Here is a 21,562-nt window from a genome sequence, read left to right as displayed (position 1 = left end):
CATCTCTAACTCCAGTTCCAGAAGATGTGACACTCTTAATTGATTTTTGCAGGCACCTAGCATGCACAGGGCAGTGCATATACACTACGTGCAGGCAAAATAGTCACAAATAAAACAAAATGAATAAATCTAATGCACAATTAAAAATAGTTATCACTATGTACTGTGCTTCATGAATAAATACTAAGTAAGTAAATATCAGTGAAAGGAAAAATAGTTAAATAAAAGAACAGAAATGAAACTAGGATACTAGCCATGAATGTGAAGAAACACTGTTTAAAAATACAGGTGTGACTCTGCTGCAGAGGCCATGCTGATCTGAGAGGACAGTACCTCTACCTGGGGTCAGGGTGGTATCTGTTTTTGGACTGCTGCAGGGGATTACGTCTAGGCCCGTGGTCCTAACACAGCCAGAGTCTGTAATGTCCATGGCCCATGGTGCCACTAAAGGCCACACAGATACCCTGGGTTAAGCTACATCCTGTGGCCATGTTGGTTTCCAAGGACCATGATGCTACAGGATCTCCACGAAGAAACGGCAGGACATCCAAGAAGAATTTCGGTGAGGATCCAGTGATGATTGTGAGCCAGAGGCCTTGCACCAAATCAATGACTCACTACAACGAACATTTTGTGGGTGGGGCTGATTGGATAAGAGGGTATACTGTGTGACCCCGCAGCTTCTGACGTTACTAGGATGAATGAAGAGTTGTCGGGAAGATGGAAAAAAATAGGTTATGTTCAATTTATATTTTTACTTAGGGAGAATTGAAATTTTTGTGACATTAATTCTTCAGATCCAAGAATATATTGCCATGTTGTGTAGTAGTTACTTTTCGGTTGCTCTGATAAAACGTCAGTACCAAAAGCAACTTACAGAAGAAAGTTCGAGTTTACAGTCCAGAGGAATAAGATTTCATCACAGCTGGGCATGTGGTAGCTCACACTTGGAAGACAGAGGCAGGCTGATCCCTGTGAGTTAAAGGCCAGCCTGGTCTACACAGTGAGACCCTGTCTCAGACCAAAAAGAAAAATCCAGAGAGGACATTCCTGGTACTCTCCCCGGAGTGCCCTATGCAGGCGATACCAGGCTAGAGCATCTTGGTGGAGTTAGAGTAGGCAGGGGAAGAGTAGCTCTCAGATGAAGCCCCACTACCCAGTTCCCTGCAGACATGTAGGGGAAGATCTCCAGAGAGCACTACTGGGTTCCTTGAATGAGAGGCAACATCTGTTTACCTAGGCAGGAGCAGATGCTCCTAGACCCCTGTAACTCTGGAACAAGTGACGCTTCACCCACTGAGAAGTTTCTCCAGGCTTGAGGAAAACGAGAAAGAAGGGACAGGAGACCATTGGACAGAGATCCTGTGCAAGACCCCAGAGACCCAGTGGAAGAAGACCTCATATCTTAGTGACAACTGTGAGACCTCAGGCATCTTGGACATGAGGACCGTGGGAGACAGCAGGCGAGGTCTCTCAGAACAGAAAAAGGAGGGGCTTATGGGAGACTGGAAGTTCTTGGGGATGAGGCTGCAAGGTCACCCTGATGTGCACACTGAAGCCACACTACATCAGATCTATCTGGGTGTTTTTAGATTGGACAATCCAAAAAGCTCTTCCCATCAGCACATTCCCAGTAGCGTGTCAATGCATTTGGGTCTCTAGACCATCTATTGTTGGTTAAAGGAGTAGGAAGGATGGAGGGCTAGGTAGTTGACCCAGGGGGACCTCAATTTAGAGAACAGAATATAATCCAGGAATGAGTTCTCAATGTGTGCAATACCCCTGTGATATGCAAGTGTGTTAGATAAAAGAATACATTTAATTGTAATCTATTAATTGCACAAATAATGGGGTTTGTTATAACACTTTCATCCACACATAACACACTTTTATCATATTCACCTCAGTGCTCCCAATATTCCCTCTCCCATCTATTTATCCCTGATAATACAAATGATTTTAAATATTTTTCTTGATTACATAAGTAAGTAAAAGCATGTGATAATTGTCTTTCTGACTTCTTTCACTTAATATGATAGGTATGATAGTATATTCAACCATAAGTAAAATGAATAGCTTTCTCTTTGCATGATAGAGAGAAAAATGTGTCACCTGATAAGTATGAGTTTTTTTTTAGAGTTTCGCCAGGAAGGTTTTTGTCCCTATTCCATCCTGCTTATGTGACTAGCATCCATTCATCCATCCACCCATCAATCAATTCATCCACCCAAATATCCATCCATCCATCCAAACCTAAATGCACCAATAATCTTCCATTTGCCCATCCACACACCTCTCAATCCACTTATCCATGCTATCACCCTCAAATCAATCCATCAACATACCCATTCATGCATACATGCATCCATTCATTCATACATGTATACATTATTCACCTATCCATTCATCATTCCTCTCTTTGATTCATCACTCATTCATTACTAGTCCTTTCTTAATTTATCATCCGTCAGTATATTAGATATTGGTTTTTTTGTGACAAGGCATCATTTATATACTATGTGTGCATGTATCCAGCTATGTCAAGTCAGCTATATGTAAGTTTAACACCTTGTTTTTAGACTACTTGGGCAATACATCAATATATGAAACAAAGAATTTTTGTAACTCACTTGGGGAAGTTCAAATGGGGTCTGGTTCGCAGCACTTCCCTTCCTGTGATATATAGCCCTGTACGCTCACTCTGTCTTACTGAAGAGTCTGTTCTCCTACCACAGGGCAGACACAGCAGGCTGAGACACTGGACCATGTTCCCATTGCTTTCCATCTCCATCGTGGTCTTCAGTGAGTATGTGAATGAAGATAGACTAGAGAAACAGGAAGGGTGGGAGACACAGGTCTAAGATCCATTCACTCTGTCACGCAGGAGTGACAAATATCTGATGGGCATTCAGCCCCACTGGCACACACAGTCTAATGTCTTGAGTTAACCAAGAGGACACCTGAAATCACCAGTGTGTCATAAAAATTGGGGGCAAAGTGGGTCCAGTGGGGTTGGCTGTGAGGTCCCCTGGGCCTTGTCGAGACTCTACCACAGAGGAGGAGACTGCCTCATTGAGAGGCAACACTGATTAGAGAGTTTGGAGGTTTCAAGTCACCCTTATTCCCTAACCCATGACCTCAGCTGAAGGAACCTGAGCAGTGGATGTTTTTCTCACTGGGATTTCTCTTTCAGTATTCTCCCTGAGCCAGACAACTCGCACGCAGGATGGTGAGTCATAGCCATGGGATTCTAATGCTTCCTCATTAATGGCTGCACTAGATGGGATTTGTGTTGATTGAGGAAGGATTGTAGCCCACTTTAAGCTGTAGGCTATCACACATTAGTTTGTTCATCCAACATACCCTAAACTTTGCAGGTTTCTCATCTGTACATATCTGATTTTTCATCCTGGTCTTTGTGTTAGATAACAAAGCATCTTCTTTAATTCTCTCTGTTGGTAACCATCATTTATTAAAAACCAGAATCTAACTTGGCCGTGAGTGTTCTCTCCTTAGTCCACTTTCCCTGCCAGTCACCTTCCTCCAAAAGCCAAAGCTTCAACAGAAATCCTGCAACAGCACCAGCAGGTACCCAGAGACATAGCTTTCCTCTTTCTTCCCAGTCTTTTCTCTTGGCCACTCACATTAAACTCATCTTTTAATGTCCAAGGTCACTGCAGTTCCAACCTTCACGTGTTTGCATAGTTGACAGAGAGCAAAGGTGTTTATGAGTTCTTTAATGTCTCCTCCAGCAAAGCTCCGTCTCTTTAGCATGGAGAGGATGATACAGTTGCACAGTGTGACTCTGGGACTTCCTAAATGTCATCACCAGCTAACCAGGGTTGGACTAAAAATGGGAAGTGGGATGCAGACGTGGTGGAGGATGTGGGTCTTGTGTTATTTCCTTCCCACCCTTTACAAAAAAGGAGAAAAATGTCCCCATCCTGTACACAGAGTCCCACTCTGCTCCCTCCTAGGGCATCTACCCAGACCCTCCATCTTTGCTGTACCGGGCCATGCACATGCGCTACCTAGAGGGATATCGGTTGTCATCGCATGCAGGAGCCCTGTGGGGTTTGAGCGGTTCCGCCTGGAGAAGGAACATCTCAGAATCATAGATGTGATAAACTCCTCTTCTTCTAAGACAGCAGCTAGGTTCTACCTTGGTACAGTGAGTAAAGACACCGCTGGGCACTATAGTTGTCTTTATAATATAAGGAACTCCTGGTCCCCACGAAGCGAGACCCTGGAACTGAAGGTCATTCGTGAGGACATCACCGAGGCCTCTCCTCCAGTCTCAGACATGACCTCAGGTTTGTTCCCAGACCTCTCAAGCTCTAGCTTTATTCACTGTCTTGACTGTCATGACTCAGTTCTATCCTGGCCTTAGTAGTATACAACTACCTTTTCTAGCTGGGTGGGGACTGGGGTTCAGACATGGTAGGGGACACTGATTCTCCTCAGTGGAATACTTTACTCTTCACTGGCATGACACTATCCTTTCTTTTCCATTGAATCAGAGCCTGTAGAAGACCTGGTAATATGTGATTTCTGGTGTGGTCTCTTCCCACTGAGCATGTCCCATGGTCCAAGGATGGCCCTTGAGCCGAACTGGATAATACTTTGAATCTTAAGGGTGAGATGGTCCTTTCCCCATATGTGGTCATCTCCAAAAGTCTGGCCCATCAGGAAGGGATAGAGTTATTATTGGCTTAAAAATATTTTCACCAGTTCTCTTCCACTGCTGTGCTCCAGACATCCTGTGTGCTTAAGGTTGACCCCACCACCCAGGCCTTAGGGCATCCATCCAGTTTATCCAGAAAATAGCCATGTGAGACAGTGGCTCTCTAGGTAAGGCTACCATCCTGTGCTTCCTGACTCTGTGTCCATCTAAGAAGACTCCCTCATCCACGGGTGTCCTTAGAAAAGGGCTGATTAGGTTGCGGAAGTGTTGCCAAATGGGAAGAGGAAGTGTGCCATCCATATGCTAGAGGTCTCTCCACTTATTGGTTCTAGATGGGCCACCTGTAATTAAAACTACACAGAAAGGGTAGATGCACCATTGTAGGTAGAAATAGGAAGAACTTGCCTTTCTGCTATTATTTTTCCTCTCTACTAAGCCCGGGTTTGCAGGCTTTATGTATCTATGTATTTATGTATCTGTATTTATTTCTAGCAAGATTTTAAAATATGATCACCCCTATGAAGACCATGAAGCTATAAATAAATGTGTGTGTACTCATCAGGGAAGTAGATATCAATGTCACAGACCATTTAGAGGATTCTGCCTCAGAGTAGAAAAGTGTCACCAGACAAGGGAGAGGCCAGGCTGACTCCCATCACACCCCTAATTCTCAAACTGTCATTACTACCTCTGTCTCCTCGTCATGTGATGAGTTCAGTGGTGTCCACTCTGGATCTGCTTGTGCCCTAATCTGGGTAGATTCAAATCTTAACTTTCCTTCTCAGACATTATTTTTGAGAACGACTAAATAAATGTTTTATTTAGTCTATTATTAATACCACTCAAATTTAGTTTGAGGAGAGAGGGGATGTAAATAAAAGGTGGCTGAGGATGGGGAGAAAAAGAAGAGTAATGCTAGGTTCAAATTCTCACAATACTCTCTGTATAACTACGCTTGTCTTTTCCTTTTCAGCCCCCACCCTCCAGAGCTACGAGGTGTGGAATGTTGTCCGAATGGCCCTGGCTGGGGTAGTCTTGGTAGTCCTGGGGGCAATCATTGGAGAAGCTTGGCACAACCAGCGAAAGTCTACAGACAGCTCCAGAACTACAAGTGGACACAACCAACGGGATTGAGTTTCATCGTGGTGTTCAAGGGCTCATATTGGCCCATGAGCTCCATGGATCTAAACTCTGCTTCCAGAGAATATTCTCCAGTTATCATCAGGGAGTGGTGATGACACATCCAGTTCTCTATTTAGAGTCAGACGTTTGTCTTCAGGATTTGCTTAAACATATATTTTCACAACAAGGGTGCCTCCCTGCACCCCCTTCCTGGATCTGTCTTGCTGTCTGGAGTTTTCTATCCATTAGCTTCCCATTATGCTGGCCCTTAAAGACAAAGTCAGTTTCATGTAATATATATTTTACTTAAAAAATGTCTGCTTGACTCCTCCATTGTAGGTGGGAGTGCAAACTTGCGCAACCACTTTGGAAAGCAATGTGATAGTTTCACAGAAAATTGGGAATCAATTATTTTCAAGACCCAGCTATATCACTCTTGGGCATATACTCAAAGGATGCTCAATCATACCACAAGGACACTTGCTCAACTATATTCATAGAAGCATTATTCATAATAGCCAGAATCTGGAAACAATCTAGATGACTCCCAAACCTAAGAATGGATAAAGAAAATGTGGTATATTTATGCAATGCCATTAAAAACAATGACACCAGACAATTTTTTATTATTTATTTATTTCATTTATTTATAATTTATTCTAATTTTTTTTGGTTTTTGGAGACAGGATTTCTCTGTATTGGTTTGGAGGCTGTCCTGGAACATGCTCTGTAGATCAGGTTGCCTCGGCCTCTCGATTGCTGGGATTAAAGGCATACACCACCAACACCCGGCCTATTTTTTATTGTTTTAAATTAATTCTGAAATTTAAGTTAAAAAATCTTATTTTACATACTAATCCCAGATCCCTCTCCCTCCCATCCTCCCACTCCTTCCATCATCTCCCCATCCCATCCCCCATCCACTCCTCAGAGAGGGAGAGGCCTCCCATGGGGGATCATCAAAGTCTGTCACATCATTTGGGGGCAGGACTGAGGCTCTCCCCCATGTATCTTGACTGGGAAAGTATCATTCCTTAGGAAATGTGTTCCAAAAAACCCATTTGTGCAGTAGGGATAAATACTGGCTCCACTGACAGAGACACCATAGACTGCCCAAGCCCCCCAAATGACACCCACTTTCAGGAAGCCTAGTTCAGTCTTATGCAGGCTCCACAGCTGTCAGTCTAGATAGGGTCAATGTGTTCCCACTTGTTCAGGTCAGCTGTTTCTGTGGGTTCCCCAGCAGGGTTTTGACCCCTTTGCCCATCCCTCCTCCCTCTTTACAATTGGATTCCAGGATTTTGGCCCAGTGCGTAGCTGTGAATCTCTGCTTCTGCTTCCATCAGCTGCTGGATGAAGGCTCTAGGATGGCATTTAAGGTAGCCATCAATCTCATTACAGGGGAAAAACATTTAAGGTAGCATCTCCGCTATTGCTTAGATTCTTAGCTGGGGTCATCCTTGTGGATTCCTGGAGATTTCCCAAGTGCCAGGTTTCTTATTAAGCCCATAATGGCTCCCTCTATCAAGGTATCTCTTTCCTTGCTCTCCTTCTCTGTTCTTCCCCCAACTCAACCTTCCTGATCCCTCATGTTCCCCTCCCCCCTCCTTTTCTCCCCTCCTCTTTGTCCTACCTTCCTCCCCTCCACCATGCTCCAAAATTTACTCAGGAGATCTTGCCTCTTCTTTCTCATTGGGTTCACGTATGTCTCTCTTAGAGTCCTCCTCATTCCCTAACTTCTCTGAGGTTGTGGATTCTAGGTTGACACTAGGAAATTTGAAGGCAACTGGATGGAACCAGAAAAAAAAACGTCCTGAGTGGAACCTTGATGCAGAAAGACAAACATTATATGCACTCACCCATAAGTGAATATTAGCAGTAAAAGGTAGCAGTGCTACAATCCATAGACCCAGGGAGGCTAGGTAATAATGAGGACCCAAGGGGGATGCATAGATCTCCCTGAGAAGAGGGAATAGGAGATATCTCTTGGGTGGATTGGGGGCAGGAGGGATGGCAACTTTAGTATCGGGTTGAGGGGGTATAGAAGGGCAGAGTACTGAAAGAGATGACTGGAAATGGGGGGGCTTTTGGTGGTTAGTAAAAACCTGATGTGAGGCAAACTCCCCGGCATCTACAGGGATGACTCCAACTAAGATCACTAGCAATAGTGGATATGTTGCCCAAATTGACCATACTCTGTGGTCAGATTCATGACTACCCCAATTGTTATCAGAAAGTCTAATTTAGAAACTGATGGAAACAGATGCAGAGACCTGCAGCCAAACATTAGACTGAGCTCTGGGAATCCAGCTGAAAAAGAGGGAGGAAAGATTGTAGGAGCCAAAGGAGTTCAGTACATTACATGAAAACTCAGAGGAACAATTAGCCATATTCACAGGAACTCACAGAATCTGAACCAACAGCCAGGGAGCCTGTTTGTTTTCTAATAAGATACATAGTTGGGGTGAATCCAGAAGGGAGGGAAGTCTAGGGGATAACCTGGAGGAATATAGACAGGGGAAACTGAAATAGTATATAATATGTGCAAAAATAATCTACTTATTTATTTATTCATTCTTCTTATTACGTCTTCACAAGTTTCCCCTCCCTCCTCCCCCTCTCAGTCCCTCCCCACCTCCCTCTTCCCCCATCCACTCCTCCTCTGTTTCCCTTCAGAAAAGGGAAAGACTTCCAGGGATATCAAGCAAACACGGCCTATCAAGTTGCGGTAAGACTGGGTACCTCCTCTCATATCAAGGCTGGGTGAGACAGCAGAGTAGGAGGGGAAGGGTCCCCCAAATAGGTCAAAGAGTCAGGGAAATCCCTCCCCCCTCCACTCCTATTGCTAGGAGTCCCACAAGAAGACCAAGTTACACAACCATAGCATATATGCAGAGGACCTAGGTCAGTCCCGTACAGGTTCCTCGATTGTTGGTTCAGTCGCTGTGAACCCTATGGACCAGGTTACTTGATTCTGTGGGTTTTCTTGTGGTATCCTTGACTCCTCTGGCTCCCACAATCCTTCTTTCCCCTTCTTCTGAAGGAAGAATCTATTTCTTAAAATGGAAAAAAAAGAAGAGGAGGCTCATTATGAAAATACAGTAATAATCAACTTACAAACAAGTGCTCCTTCAGTGTCAACAATTTTAAAAAATAAAGAAACTCTGATAATATTCATAAGATATTTCTTTCCATCTTAGCTACTTTTCTATTATGTGATAAACATAATGTGAAGCCATTTTGACTTCAGACTCCATTTTACCTGCAGGGTGAAATAAAGTTCAGGTTCCCAAGCCTTAGGGGAGAACTTTCCAATGGCTGAATGACCTCATCCCTAAACTGCAGAAATGGGTGTTATGCATCTTCAGGTTTTTAGAAACATTATGACTGTTCCTAACCACAGAAGGACCAAATGAATTTGATTGGTTGGCCCGAAATGCTTGCATTATGTTTCAGTAAACAATGATGGAACATTCAAGGGAGCCCCTAATCTCTAAATATTGATTGGTGAAATTGTAACTGTAACTTGGCAACAAATGTTTGTGATTTTTTTGTGCTTATAAACCTCACTACTGCCCCTGTTCTGGGCTGTCAAGACAACCAAGGCTCCCGAGTCCTTGTCCTTCAGCTCTGATCAATCAGTGACCAGTTTGTGAGGTGAATTATTCAGACTTTTAGAACCCGTAAGTGTTGCCTCTCTTCTTCCGTGTGGCTCATAATGGGTTAGGTTAAAACAATGACAAGAGAACTTCTAAAAGTAAACATTTAATTTGGCTTATGGATCCCTCAGGGTTACAGTCTAGGATGGCCAAAGGACAACAGAGAGTTCATATTGTGACCCACAAACGTGAGGCCAACAGCAAGAGTCTTCCAAAAACTCAGAGCCCACCCCAGCGACACACCTCCTCCAACAAGACCGCACCTTACAATCGTTCCACCAACTGGGGGCCAGGTATGCAGACACAGCCTATGGGGCCATTCTCATTTAAACCACTGCAGCAGCTCCGGTGGGTATGAATGAAATGGGGAAAAGGCAAAGCAGAGACGAGGGGACTACGTCTCCGCAGTTAAGAGCATTTGCTGTTCTTGGAGAGGACCCGCGCTCCATTCCCAGCACCCACTTTATAGATCACAACTGTCTGTAACTCCAGTGCTAGAAAATCCAACACCCTTTTCTGGCCTCCCTTTGCACTGGGCGAGCGTGGCGCACACGCAGATATGCAGGCAGCACGCTTATACACACAAATGAATGGACATGCAGATAGGTAACTTAAAAAAAAAGAGTGACCTCTGGAACCTCTAGAAGAAAAAAGAACCAGGTGATTAATCATAAGGTAATGGAGAGAGACAGGGAAAGGAAAAGTCAATAGCAGGAGCCACAAAAGTGGGAAGAGTCAAGCAACTGTGAAATGTTTGTTTCCCATAGCATCATATCAATGGATATTTGAATATTTCTGTTTAATTTAAACAGAGAAATAGACAGAAGGAGGAGAATAGTGACTGATACGGGAAGAGAAGAGGAAGAATAATAATTTACGCTGTTATTTTTCTCTATGATGTATGTAGCCCATCCCAGTGGGGGTGGGGACAGAGGAAGAATTGGAGGGAAGGAATAGATAGTGGAAATGCATTACATGAATGTATCCAATTCTCAAATAAAGCAGAACCAGCCCCCCTCAATAATGAGCCCGTGTTTTTGTTTTTGAGCCAAGGTCTCACTGTGCAGTCCTGGCTCTTCCTGAAACTCGCTCTGTAGAGCAAGCTGGCTTCAAACACCTCTCTCTGCCTCCAGAGTTCTGAGATTAAAGGCATGCATTGCCACTCGAGGCAGAGTTAAGATTTTTTTTTAGTCAATCATGAAACAAATTCCAAGTCATGCTATAAATGTCAAGGTAGTATTTTTGGTTATTTCCTTTAAAGGTGAGTTTTATGACCATAAATACTTATCATCTTGGGAATTAGATGCTTATAATTTGAACCAAATACTAGAGATGTCAGCATGGAGAATCATTGATACTGTTGTAATAATACTAATACTACTAATAATAAACATATCTTATATTTATAAGACTGTTTATGACAATTATATGTTAGAAGAAAACAACAAAATACATAAATTTTAATGCAGTTGCTCTATCGAATAATTCAGAAAAGGCATTAGGTCTAAAATGTGTTTCAGTTACTGCCATGGCAAATTCTGCAACAAAAGAGCTGTAATACAAACCATCTTCCTGTCTCAATAGCCTGCAAGGCAATAGAAGCCCATTGGCATCAGAACCTTAATGCTGTGGTCAGCTGATAAACCAGATAAGCTGTTCATCTCACGACATCCTGTGTGCTTTTGCTGCTGCAGTGCCTCCTGCCAGCTCAAGCAGCACTATGATGCTCGCACTCCTCAGTGTGGTGTGTTCTGGTGAGTCCTTATGGCCACGAAGGCTATGGAACACCAGGGTGGAAGTACTAGTCTAGGACACTAGGTGTGTATAGAGAAGAATACTCAGGTGGATGGGCATTGGAGGGTTGGTTGATCTTTATACAACAGTGTACGGCTTCAGAGGCTTACAGACCTGGCAGAGGCAAGAAGAATGGAAATCAGGTATTGTGAGGACATGGATCAACTATCATGAGTCTTTCTTTGCAGGGTTCATCTGGGCTCAAGGGATCTGGGCGCAAGTTGGTGAGTCTGTTTGCCAAACCAAATAGAATGTTTCCACAACAGGAGGGCAGGAGGCACACAGCTCATGGGTTGAGTGTGGGAAGCCCTGTGAGTGAATCTCTGTTGAACTGTGAAGTGAGGTCCCTGGAGATCCTGCCTGTGATAGCTCCCACACACGCAACAATTTTGCCACTCACTAAACTAAGTTGTGCAGGGAAATAGAGGGGAGTGAAAGAAAGCAAGATGTTTTATTGGTTCTTGACTTGTTGATCAGTTTTCTGGGAGGGGGGTGGTCCTTGTGTTGATTGCCATCTACAACAAGGAAAGGCTTCTCTGAAGAGATCTGAGGGATGCTGTGATCTACTGAGTATACCAGTAAGTCAGTAGCAGTCATTTTAATACTATGCCCATTTAGCAGAATGATAGCATTGGGTTCTCAACTGGGGCCTTGTTCTGCATCTTATCTTTATATATAGATGATAATTTTTGTCAATAGTATTGATTCCTTTATGAAGTATTTGTTCAAAATTCTCAGACCACACTTTTGCTATAGGAAGGCATGCTTGTGTGTGGGGTGGTCCCAATGCATGATGTTAGGCACTACTGGCCAGGAATAGTCTTGGGAACATGGGAAGGAGGCGGGATGCTGAACACATGTGGAGAGGGGCTTCTCTGTTTTCTTCTTTATATCGGGGTCTCCTTTTTCCCCACAGTGGATTCTAAAAAGCCCCTCCTGTCTGCCTGGCCAAGCCCCATCGTTCACATTGGAGAGCGTGTGACTCTGCACTGCCAGTCTGAGCTTGGGTTTGAAACGTTCAGCCTGTTCAAGGAACACAGGGGTCGCAACCTCCAGGTGAAGGACTTCGACTCCCAGCAGAGCTTTGTGATAGGACCCGTGACCACAGCACATGCAGGGATCTACAGATGCCAGGGGTTTTACTCTAAATCTCCTTATGGATCATCAGAACTAAGTGACAGCTTGGTGGTTGTAGTCACAGGTAAGAGGGGTGGTTCCATGCCCAATATTTCTAATCCAAATATTTCCACAGGAACTTTCAGTGAGAATTTCATTAGAAGAGTAGGGACATCTCCAAGTGATCCAAGTTATGGATAATTAAATATAGGGGACTATGTACTGAGGGATACAGAACAATTGTCATCAGTTGTCACCCTCCTTCTAGTACCGGGAAACTGAATATTTACGTCCTATAGCTGAAAACTTTGGATACAGCTTGTGTTATGAAGTTCTATGTGCTCAAAGTGTAAGCTCTAGTGAGAAGGTGTTGGTGTACAGGCATGTATAAGAGGCAGTCCTAGTATCAGATGCCCTCAGAAGTTATTAATAAGGCTCTCAAATGGCCTTATTAGTTCCCTTTTTATTTTATGTATATGCACAGATATTTGTTTCTGGTACCCTCAGAGACCAGAAAAAGGCATTGGTTCTCTTAGAACTGGAGTTGCAGGCACTTTTGAGTTGTTGTGTGGGTTTTGGGAATTGAACTGATCTTATGGAAAAGAGGCCAATGATTCTCACTCATCTCTATAGTACAAACCCTGGTCAAGACTGCATAAAGTGCTTTCTCCCCTTTGTAATTTGCTGCTTCCCTTTCTGCTCTTCTACTGTCTGTGGCAAATCATACTTCATTACATGATAAACAGATGGGTTGCCTTATCTTTCACCCTCAGCCTCTAAAACTATTTAAACATTTTCCATGAGTGAGGTATCCAACATCAGATATGTTTTATATTAAGATAATTGGGCTGATACATATAGAAAGGAGTGTAGGGTAAAATGTGGAAGTCTGTGTCTTAGCACTTAGCCCCTTGGAGCAAGACAATACCCTGTATTCCAACACCCTACATCAGAGGAAAAGGAGTTGGGGAGTAGTGCTTAAAGGCCAGTAGGATGAACTGTGGGAGAGATTATGTACAACTATCCATGAAGATGGAGAAAGGGTCTATGGGAAAAGGAATTAAATGTCTCTAGAAGCCTGGAGGGGAAAAGAAATGAATTATCTTCTAGACTCTCATGAAGGAAGACAACCCTAAAGATGCCTAACTTATGCCAGTAATGTCTGTTTCTGACATCCAGAACCAAAAGGTAGTGCCCCTGTTAGTCAATTTAGGTTGCACACTTGTGATAATTTGTTATAGCAACAACTGGAATCTAATACAGATACACAAGTCAAGGACACATTAACAAAGCCAAAGAGGAAAGGGTAGGGATGTTCTGATATCAGGAAGATCAGGATGCTGAGACTACCACCAGATTGAGACATTTCAATGCTCTCATGCCCAATCTAGGGCCTTTTGGTGATACTGGAGCTCAGAGAGGGTCCAGATAGGGCAGGGAACCCTTTTTAGAAGATAGACCATTAGGGAACCTCCTGTCATTTGTTTTGCTAATCCTCACACCCTGATATGGATTACCCCTTTTCAAAAAGAACACGAAACAAGCTCAAAGTACAGTCTTCCAGGCTGCCTGTCTTCATTCAAGATACAAAGTGGGAAAGAGGGCTATGGGAGATGAATGCCATAGATACATTGCTAGGACATGCCAGGTGAAAATAGTCAGATATTACTAGAAACAAGGAACTAAAAAGATACACAGAGAGCAGGAATGTACATGGAGGAGAATGTGGACACAGAAAATGATAAGAGACACTAAGAAGGAGGAAAGACGTAAGGAGAAAGACCTCACTTATTTAAGGCCTAAGAGTTTGCTGAGGTGGGATGGCTCCCACATTCACAACCTTTCTGATCTTAGGAATCTACAGGAAGCCATCACTCTTGGCCCTACCATCTCCGCTGGTGAAATCTGGAGGGGCAGTGACATTGAAATGCTACTCGGAGATTGTGTTTGAGACCTTCAGTCTTGTTCTGCACAGAAAGGGGCTAAGCATGGACCCTCTGTACCTTATTGGGGAGCCTTATGATGGAGGCTTCCAGGCCAACATCTCCATAGCTCCTGTAACTACTGCACACGCTGGGACCTACAGATGCTATGGTTCTGTCAGTCACCAACCCTATGAATGGTCAGACCCCAGTGACTCCCTGGACATTAAGATCACAGGTGAGAATGTCTATTTGTGTTTATCCCCTTCTCCAGTAAGCAGACCATTGTAAGTTTTGAAGGGCTTGAACGGTCGGAAAGTTGATGCCTTTTGGGTGCTATGGAGATAAGAAGTCTTTGTGGTAGATTTAGTGACTGAAGTGTAAAGGGAGACATAAGGACACAATGTTGGTCATTATATATAGCACAGATACAGGCAATTCAGAGGAATCATGAAAGAAGCTTGTGCTGGCCAGTCTTATGTCATTTGACACACAAACTGGAATTATCTGATAGGAAGGGATCTCAATGGAGAAGACAGCTCCATAAGATCTAGTTATAAGGCATTTCTTTCTTTTTTTTCTGAGACAGGGTTTCCCTGTGGCTTTTCGATCCTGTCCTGGAACTCACTCTGTAGACAAGGCCGGTCTCAAACTCGCAGAGATCCGCCTGCCTCTGCCTCCCGAGTGCTGGGATTAAAGGTGTGTGCCATCGATGCCCAGCCTGACATTTCTTAATTAGTGATTGATGGGGAAATTCTCAGCTCATTGTTGATGGTTCCATCTCTGGGTTGGTGGTGCTGGGTTCCATAAGAAAGTGGGATGAGCAAGCCAGAGAAATCAAGCCACTAAGATGCACCCATTCAGGGTCTCTGCATCAGCACCTGCCTCCAGGATCCTGCCCTGTTTGAGTTTTTGTCATGACTTCCTTTGGTGATAAGCAGCAATACAGAAGTGTAAACCAAATAAACCCTTTTCTCCTCAACTTACTTTTTTGGTCATGGTGTTTCATCACAGCAATTGAAGGAGCTTAAGGCAAAGGAAGCCACAATTATAAACACCCATGGATCAGAGAGACGGTTGTTACATCCTTATCTTATTAATAGGCCTATACAGTTCAAAGTTAGTTTTTTCTAGTCTCTTCCAGAAAATGCCAGAGTCTCCCCATATATGAATTGCATTTCAGGGCAGTTGGCTCAACATGTATCCTAAGACCTTGGTGCAGTTGGTAGTAATAAATGCTGTGTTTAGTTTGACACTACTTTTCATGTTGTTGAGCCTTAATTAATGCGAGTATGCCATGTTCCTGGGAAAGAAAACAACCCCAGTCCCTGTGTAGCTGAGTTCTCTACATCTCCAAAATACACACACACACACACACACACACACACACACACACACACACACACACACACCACAATAAGGCAAAGAAGGAGAAAAACATGGAGACATGCTACCAGAGATAAGCCAAGTCAGATAAGTCAGATGCATGAGAAAGAGAGAGAGAGACAGACAGACAGACAGACACAGAGAATATGAGAATGTGAACATAGAATGAAAAGTAAGAATGTGAAACATGATCAGAGGGAATGGCTGACAGTGAGAGAAAAAGGTAAAAAGAAGGATCTCAGAAACGAAGAAACAAAAACAAAGATACGATGGTGCCTGTTTCTGAGAGAAGGTTAGTTAGTAAATGGAAAGCAGAGAAAGGTATTGGGACTGATGATAGCTGAAAAATAAATACACAATAGATAGCATTCTGGCCACACCAAGTACAACATTGGAGCAATACAGGGATCAGCACAGCTCATGAAAAGAGACAACACACATACCATGAAATATTGCACAAATAGTAACAGCTAGTGAGCTTTTAGTATAGCTCATTTGTGAAGCATTTGCCTGACATGTTTGGGCAGTAGTGTAGGTGTGATACACAGTTTTACAAAATTAGTAGTTTTAAAATACAGTAATGAAATTTATTCTATCTATCTATTTATCTATCTATCATCTATCTATCTATTTGGTGTTTCTTTTTATTATATATTTAAATTAGAAACAAGCTTGCTCTCCATGTCAGTCCCAGCTCCCTCCCCCCACCCCTATCAGCATCCCCTCCAATCCCCAATCCCCATTTCATTTCCCAGGGAGGGTAAGGCCCTCCATGGGGGATCTCTAGATTCTGTCATTTTGCTCCAGGGAGGGCCCAGGCCCTCCCCAAAGTGTCCAAATTGGGAAAGCATCCCTCATTGTGGGATGGGTCCCCAAAGTCCATTTGTGTGCCAGGGATAAATATTGATCTATTACCCAAAACCCCCATAGATTTCCCGAATCTCCTCACTGACACTCACATTCAGGGGGTCTGGATCAGTCCCATGCTGGCCTCTCAGCCATCAGGTTGGGGTCCAAGATCTCCCCCTTGTTCAGGTCAGCTGTTTCTCTGGGTTTCACCAACCCAGTCTTGACCCCTTTGCTCATCACTCCTCCCACTCGGTCACTGGGTTCCAGGAGTTCAGTTCAGTGTTTAGCTGTGGGTGTCTGCCTCTGCTTCCGTCTGTTACTGGATGGAGGTTCTAGAATGGTATGTAAGATAGTAGTCAAAATCTTTATTAGGGAGGGGTATTTAAACCTCTCCAGTATTGGTTAGATTGCCAGTTGGTGTCATCCTCGTACATCTCTGAAGTTCTTATTAGTGCCAGATCTCCCCTCAAACCTAGAATGGTTCCCTCTCCTCTATTCTTCCCCCAACTCAACTTTCTTGCTCCCTATGTCCTCCTCTCTCTTTCTCTTGTCTCCCTTTCTTTTTCCTGGTTTCCTTTCCCTCCCACACCCTGTGCTCCCAATCTGCTCAGGAGATCTTGCCTCATTCCACCTTCTCTGGGGTACCTGTATGTCTCTTAGGGTACTTCCTGTTTCCCTGCCTCTCTGGCAATGGGATTGTATGCTAGCACTCCAATGATTCATGTCTAAAATCCATATATGAGAGAGTACATACCATGTTTCTCTGTTTGTGACCAGGTTACCTCACTCAGGATGGTTTCTTCTAGTGCCATCCATTTGTCTGCGAATTTCAGGATTCCATTTGTTTTTTCTGTTACATTGTGTAGATGTACCACATTTTTTCTATTCACTCTTCAGTTGAGGGGCATCTAGGTTGCTTCCAGGTTCTGGCTATTACAAATAGTGCTGCTATAAACATAGTGAAACAGATGTCCTTGTTGTATGAATGTACATCTTTTGGGTATATGCCTAAGAGTGGGATTGATGGGTCTTGTGGTAGACTGATTCCCGTTTTCCTGAGGAATCTCCATACTGTATTTGGTGTTTCAAGACAGGGTTTCTCTGAAGGTTTGGAGATTATCTGGAACTCTCTTTGAAGACCAGATTGGCCTCGAACTTACAGAGATCTGCCTGCCTCTGCCTTATGAGTGCTGGGATTAAAGGTGTGCATCATAATGCTTAATAATGGTGGTGACAGTAAATAGGTAGAAAGCATCTTAACTAGTTCCAAAAATGGAATCTTACATTTTATAAAGAAATTGATTGATGTACAAGGTGCTACAGAAAACACACAGTATGCTGTTTATCTACCAATCTACAAAGAAGGTGAGATAAAGTATTAGACACAAGAGCAATGCCAGTGAATTCTCTGTTTTTGGGAAATGTATTGTTTTTTGGTCTTATCTGGTGTATGCTCTTATTGCCCAACCTATCACGATACCATAATTCTCACAATGAATAATTATCATTCAGGAGAAGAAAAACCGTAGAAACAAGTGTGAAAGACCACAAGCTCACACAGTATCAGGAGGTGTCAGTGGGTGTCCTTTCAAAAATGTGACTTTATGAATACATTAAATACACAGAAAGCCCAGAAGAAAGAAACGGGCTGCAAACTGCTGTAGGACATTCCACTGCTCACCCTTCGTCCCTCTCTGCCTCTCAGCTCCTGATGACCCTAGCTCTTCACATCCTTTTGATTTTAAGCTAGGTAAGCACCAGGAATGATAAGTGTCTAGGGGAGCTGGGGAAGGGGGGGCACATGAAGTCTTTAAGTGAATCAGAGAACAAACAGTACTTCAGAATTCCTCATGGTTGTCTAGTACTTGGGTTGGCGACTCTGTTGTCTCCTCATCCGGTCTGCACTCTGTGATTTTTCTCTTCAGCATCATCCACAGTTTACCCCAACCTGACTCTCATTCACTTCTTAACACCGGAGTTCCAAGAGGCTTTGGTCTCATTTTGTGAAGGGGCAGAGAGAAAGAGAGGGATCCTGGATATTCAGAAGGAAAATTATTTAAAGATGTGCATTCAGTTTAACACTGCACTGAACCCATGGAACCCAGTGACACAGAGAGAGGGGCAATGAGCAAATGGGCAAAGAATGGGCTGGTGAAACCAGCAGAGACAGCTGATCTGAACAAGGGGGAGCTCTTGGACCCCAGACCGACAGCTGGGAGGCCAGCATGGGACTATTCCTGATCCCCTGAATGTGAGTGTCAGTGAGGAGGCCCCGGGCAACCTATGGGTCCCTGGGCAGTGGATCAGTGTTTATCCCTAGCATACAAATGGACTTCGTGTGTCCATAACACAAAGGGAAGCTCTCTCAGCCTGGACTCTTAGGGGAGTGCCTGGACCCTACCCTGAGTGAAACAACAGACTCTGGATATCCCCTATGTGGAAGGAAGTAGGGATAGGGTGGGAGGCTGGGGGGGGGATGGTGGGAGGACGTGGGAGGAGGGGAGGGAGAGGGAACTGGGATTGACATGTGAAGCAAGCTATTTAAAATTAAAGTAATTAAAAAAATAAAGATGTGCATTAAAATCTTCCCCTTGTCCTCAGAAAAGGTAAGAGAAGGGTGGATTATGGTAGCCGAATACAGCGAGAAGAAAGCAGGGTGAAGTTGCACTGAAAAACTCATCTCAGAGCAGATAAATTTGGAATCAGCCTTTATTGCAGTCTTTCCATTCTTCTATACGGCACAATCCAGCGCTTTTCAGTATCCAGTGAGGCTGGTGTTCATGGAGGATGTGAATTCCTAACACTCTCCTGGTAGAGGTCCGCTAAAGGGCACTCGTTACCGTAGCAGGGAGGTTCAGCGGAAGATTTCAGGGGTGACAAAAAATGGCAGACTCTGTAAGGAGCTCACGATGATGCAGGGACAGCGGAAAGCATATAGACAGAAAGCTTTCTGCTAAGGCTGACGGGAAAGAACTTTCATTTTGCAGCCCCTGTATGGCTGCTGAGCAGTTGACCCACTTGTGAAATTTTCTGTTTCTTCCAAAGGTCCTGTGTTTCAGGATTACATCCTAGGGACTTCCATCAGGATAAGTGTGGCGGGGCTGGTCCTACTTGCTCTGTTGATGATGCTGGCTAAGGTCTGGTGGAGCCATGAAGGGTTAAAGACGGATAAGGAAAATTTACAGAATGCAGCTGGTGCCAACGACAGACCATGGGACAGAACAGACCCTGGGTCACAGCCCATCACGTGATACAGATGGGGAATGCACCCAGGGACTCGTCTTGGTGAATGGACCAGACGCTGTGAAGGAAGAAGGCCCTTCAGTGTGCAAGAGCACTCTCTGGAGACGCAGGAACGACTTGGAGAAGCATCAGGAGAGGACCCTGGCGAATAGCTCCGCTCCATGCACAGACGCCACGCGGGATATTTCCAGTTGTTCCCGAATGCCATTTATTTCCCCTCATCATTTTTCAATGATCTGACTGCAATCTTCCTGCTGTTGACAACGTATTTCTCCTCTTCCTCGTCCCCTTTGATATCTCTTCTCTCCATCATTCTCCTTCTCTTTCTTCCTATATTTCTTCTGCCCTTCTCCTCTTCCTCCTCCCTTCTTGTTGCATTATTATCCCCCCTTTCACCTTTTTTTGTTCTCACTTATTAACTTTAACCACTGACATTTCTTCTCATATGCTTTTGGAGATAGGGTCTCTTTATATAACCCTGCCACCCCAGATCTTGGAGAGACCAGCCTCTATCTCCTGCATACTTGATTAAAGGCACGTACCACCACACCTGACTTCTCATACGTATTTTTTGAGACAGGGTTTCCCTGTCTGGTTCTGGCTATCCCGAAACTCACTTTGTAGACCAGGCTGGCCTCTAACTCACAGAGATCTGCCTGTCTCTGCCTCCCAAGTGCAGGGATTAAAGGCAATGCACCACCATGCCAGGCTTCTCATATATTTTGACACCGTTCCATAAGCTCTCTTTTGTATGCACTTTGCTTCAGGTGCTTAAAATAAGCCAAATATTTAATTTTGCAGTCTCTAACAACTACACTTGCTACCATCGAAAGAACTACAGAATTGAAGCAATTAAACAATTATTAAAATCCAAAAAATTAAAATCCTATATTCTCCATTATTAAACATTTTGAAACTCATTGTTTTAAACTACATTTGCATAGAAAAGAAACTCATTGTTTGAATATGCAAGTTTGAAATTTCAAATAATTGCAAAAATTAAAAGCTTGTTTTGCATTCATGAGTTAACATTCCTCACTTTATAAAACATAGTTCTGATTTTAGAATAAAATGTAATTTTTCTTTTCTCCTGGACTGATTCCAAATTACACCATCCTCACAAAATTAGATATCACATCTATCATATAAGATGATTCTGGCTTTCACTATTTGATTATTCGTACAATGTTAGCCATATCTATTCGAGGCGGTACACACTATAAATGAAGAATAATTGAGCCTCAGATAAAAGCAACAAAATGTATTGAACACGAGTTTCAGTCAAAGATGTGTTCTAGTCATAACCATGGTGAATTCTGCAAAGAGAGGGCTGTGTATAAAATCTTTCTGAAAGACCCTTTGCTTTCTCAGCCACATAAAAGGCAAAAGGATCCCACAGGCATCAAATTTTAAATGCTGCGGTCAACTGGTAAACCAGAAGAGTTGGGCACCTCAGGATATGCTGTGTACTTTTGCTGGGGCATTGACTCCTGTCAGTTCAAACAGTACCATGTTGCCCACACTTGTCATCCTGGTGTCTTCTGGCAAGTTATACTGGAAATGAGGGGTACAGAAGCGGAATTATTTGTCTGAGATGCTGTCTTCACCTGCAGTGGATAACCTTTCTTCCACATGGTGGATGTACATTGGTGCCTGAGTTTATCCTTACCTGCCATGTTATGGCTGCCAAGGTTCACAGGCCAGGCAGTGGAGAAAAGCAAAGGCAGGGTTGCTTATGAAGGTAGATAATATACCATATGTTTTTATTGTAAGGGGTCTAAAGGATC

The 21,562-nt window shown here is 43.6% G+C and overlaps 2 protein-coding genes across 3 annotated transcripts in view; both read left to right on the top strand.

Annotated features, from left to right (window-relative positions):
- The first annotated feature begins 2,688 nt into the window (after positions 1-2,688).
- LOC110343534 (leukocyte-associated immunoglobulin-like receptor 2) lies at positions 2,689-6,270 on the top strand. Of its 2 annotated transcripts, XM_021235335.2 has the most exons (5): positions 2,689-2,802; positions 3,194-3,229; positions 3,978-4,313; positions 4,521-4,636; positions 5,658-5,790. In XM_021235335.2, the coding sequence occupies exons 1-4, from the start codon at positions 2,766-2,768 to the stop codon at positions 4,625-4,627; spliced, it is 516 nt and encodes a 171-aa protein (XP_021090994.1). In that variant the 5' UTR covers positions 2,689-2,765; the 3' UTR covers positions 4,628-4,636; positions 5,658-5,790. The 2 variants fall into 2 exon arrangements, with proteins under 2 accessions (XP_021090994.1, XP_021090993.1); XM_021235334.2 differs by lacking the exon at positions 4,521-4,636 and having other exon boundaries at positions 5,658-6,270.
- Positions 6,271-8,395: 2,125 nt separating this feature from the next.
- Positions 8,396-21,562, top strand: part of LOC101823152 (leukocyte immunoglobulin-like receptor subfamily A member 6) — a 31,010-nt gene continuing 17,843 nt past the window's right edge. The window contains 7 exon segments of the mRNA XM_040733837.1: positions 8,396-8,534; positions 9,597-9,758; positions 11,050-11,219; positions 11,448-11,483; positions 12,176-12,460; positions 14,230-14,535; positions 19,578-19,779. Of these exon segments, the coding sequence (XP_040589771.1) occupies positions 11,186-11,219; positions 11,448-11,483; positions 12,176-12,460; positions 14,230-14,535; positions 19,578-19,779 (863 nt within the window). The 5' untranslated portion in view covers positions 8,396-8,534; positions 9,597-9,758; positions 11,050-11,185.

This window comes from Mesocricetus auratus, unplaced genomic scaffold (assembly GCF_017639785.1).
Source record: "Mesocricetus auratus isolate SY011 unplaced genomic scaffold, BCM_Maur_2.0 Super-Scaffold_100037, whole genome shotgun sequence".
NCBI lineage: Eukaryota > Metazoa > Chordata > Mammalia > Rodentia > Cricetidae > Mesocricetus > Mesocricetus auratus.
This window is presented reverse-complemented; position numbering and strand designations above follow the sequence as displayed.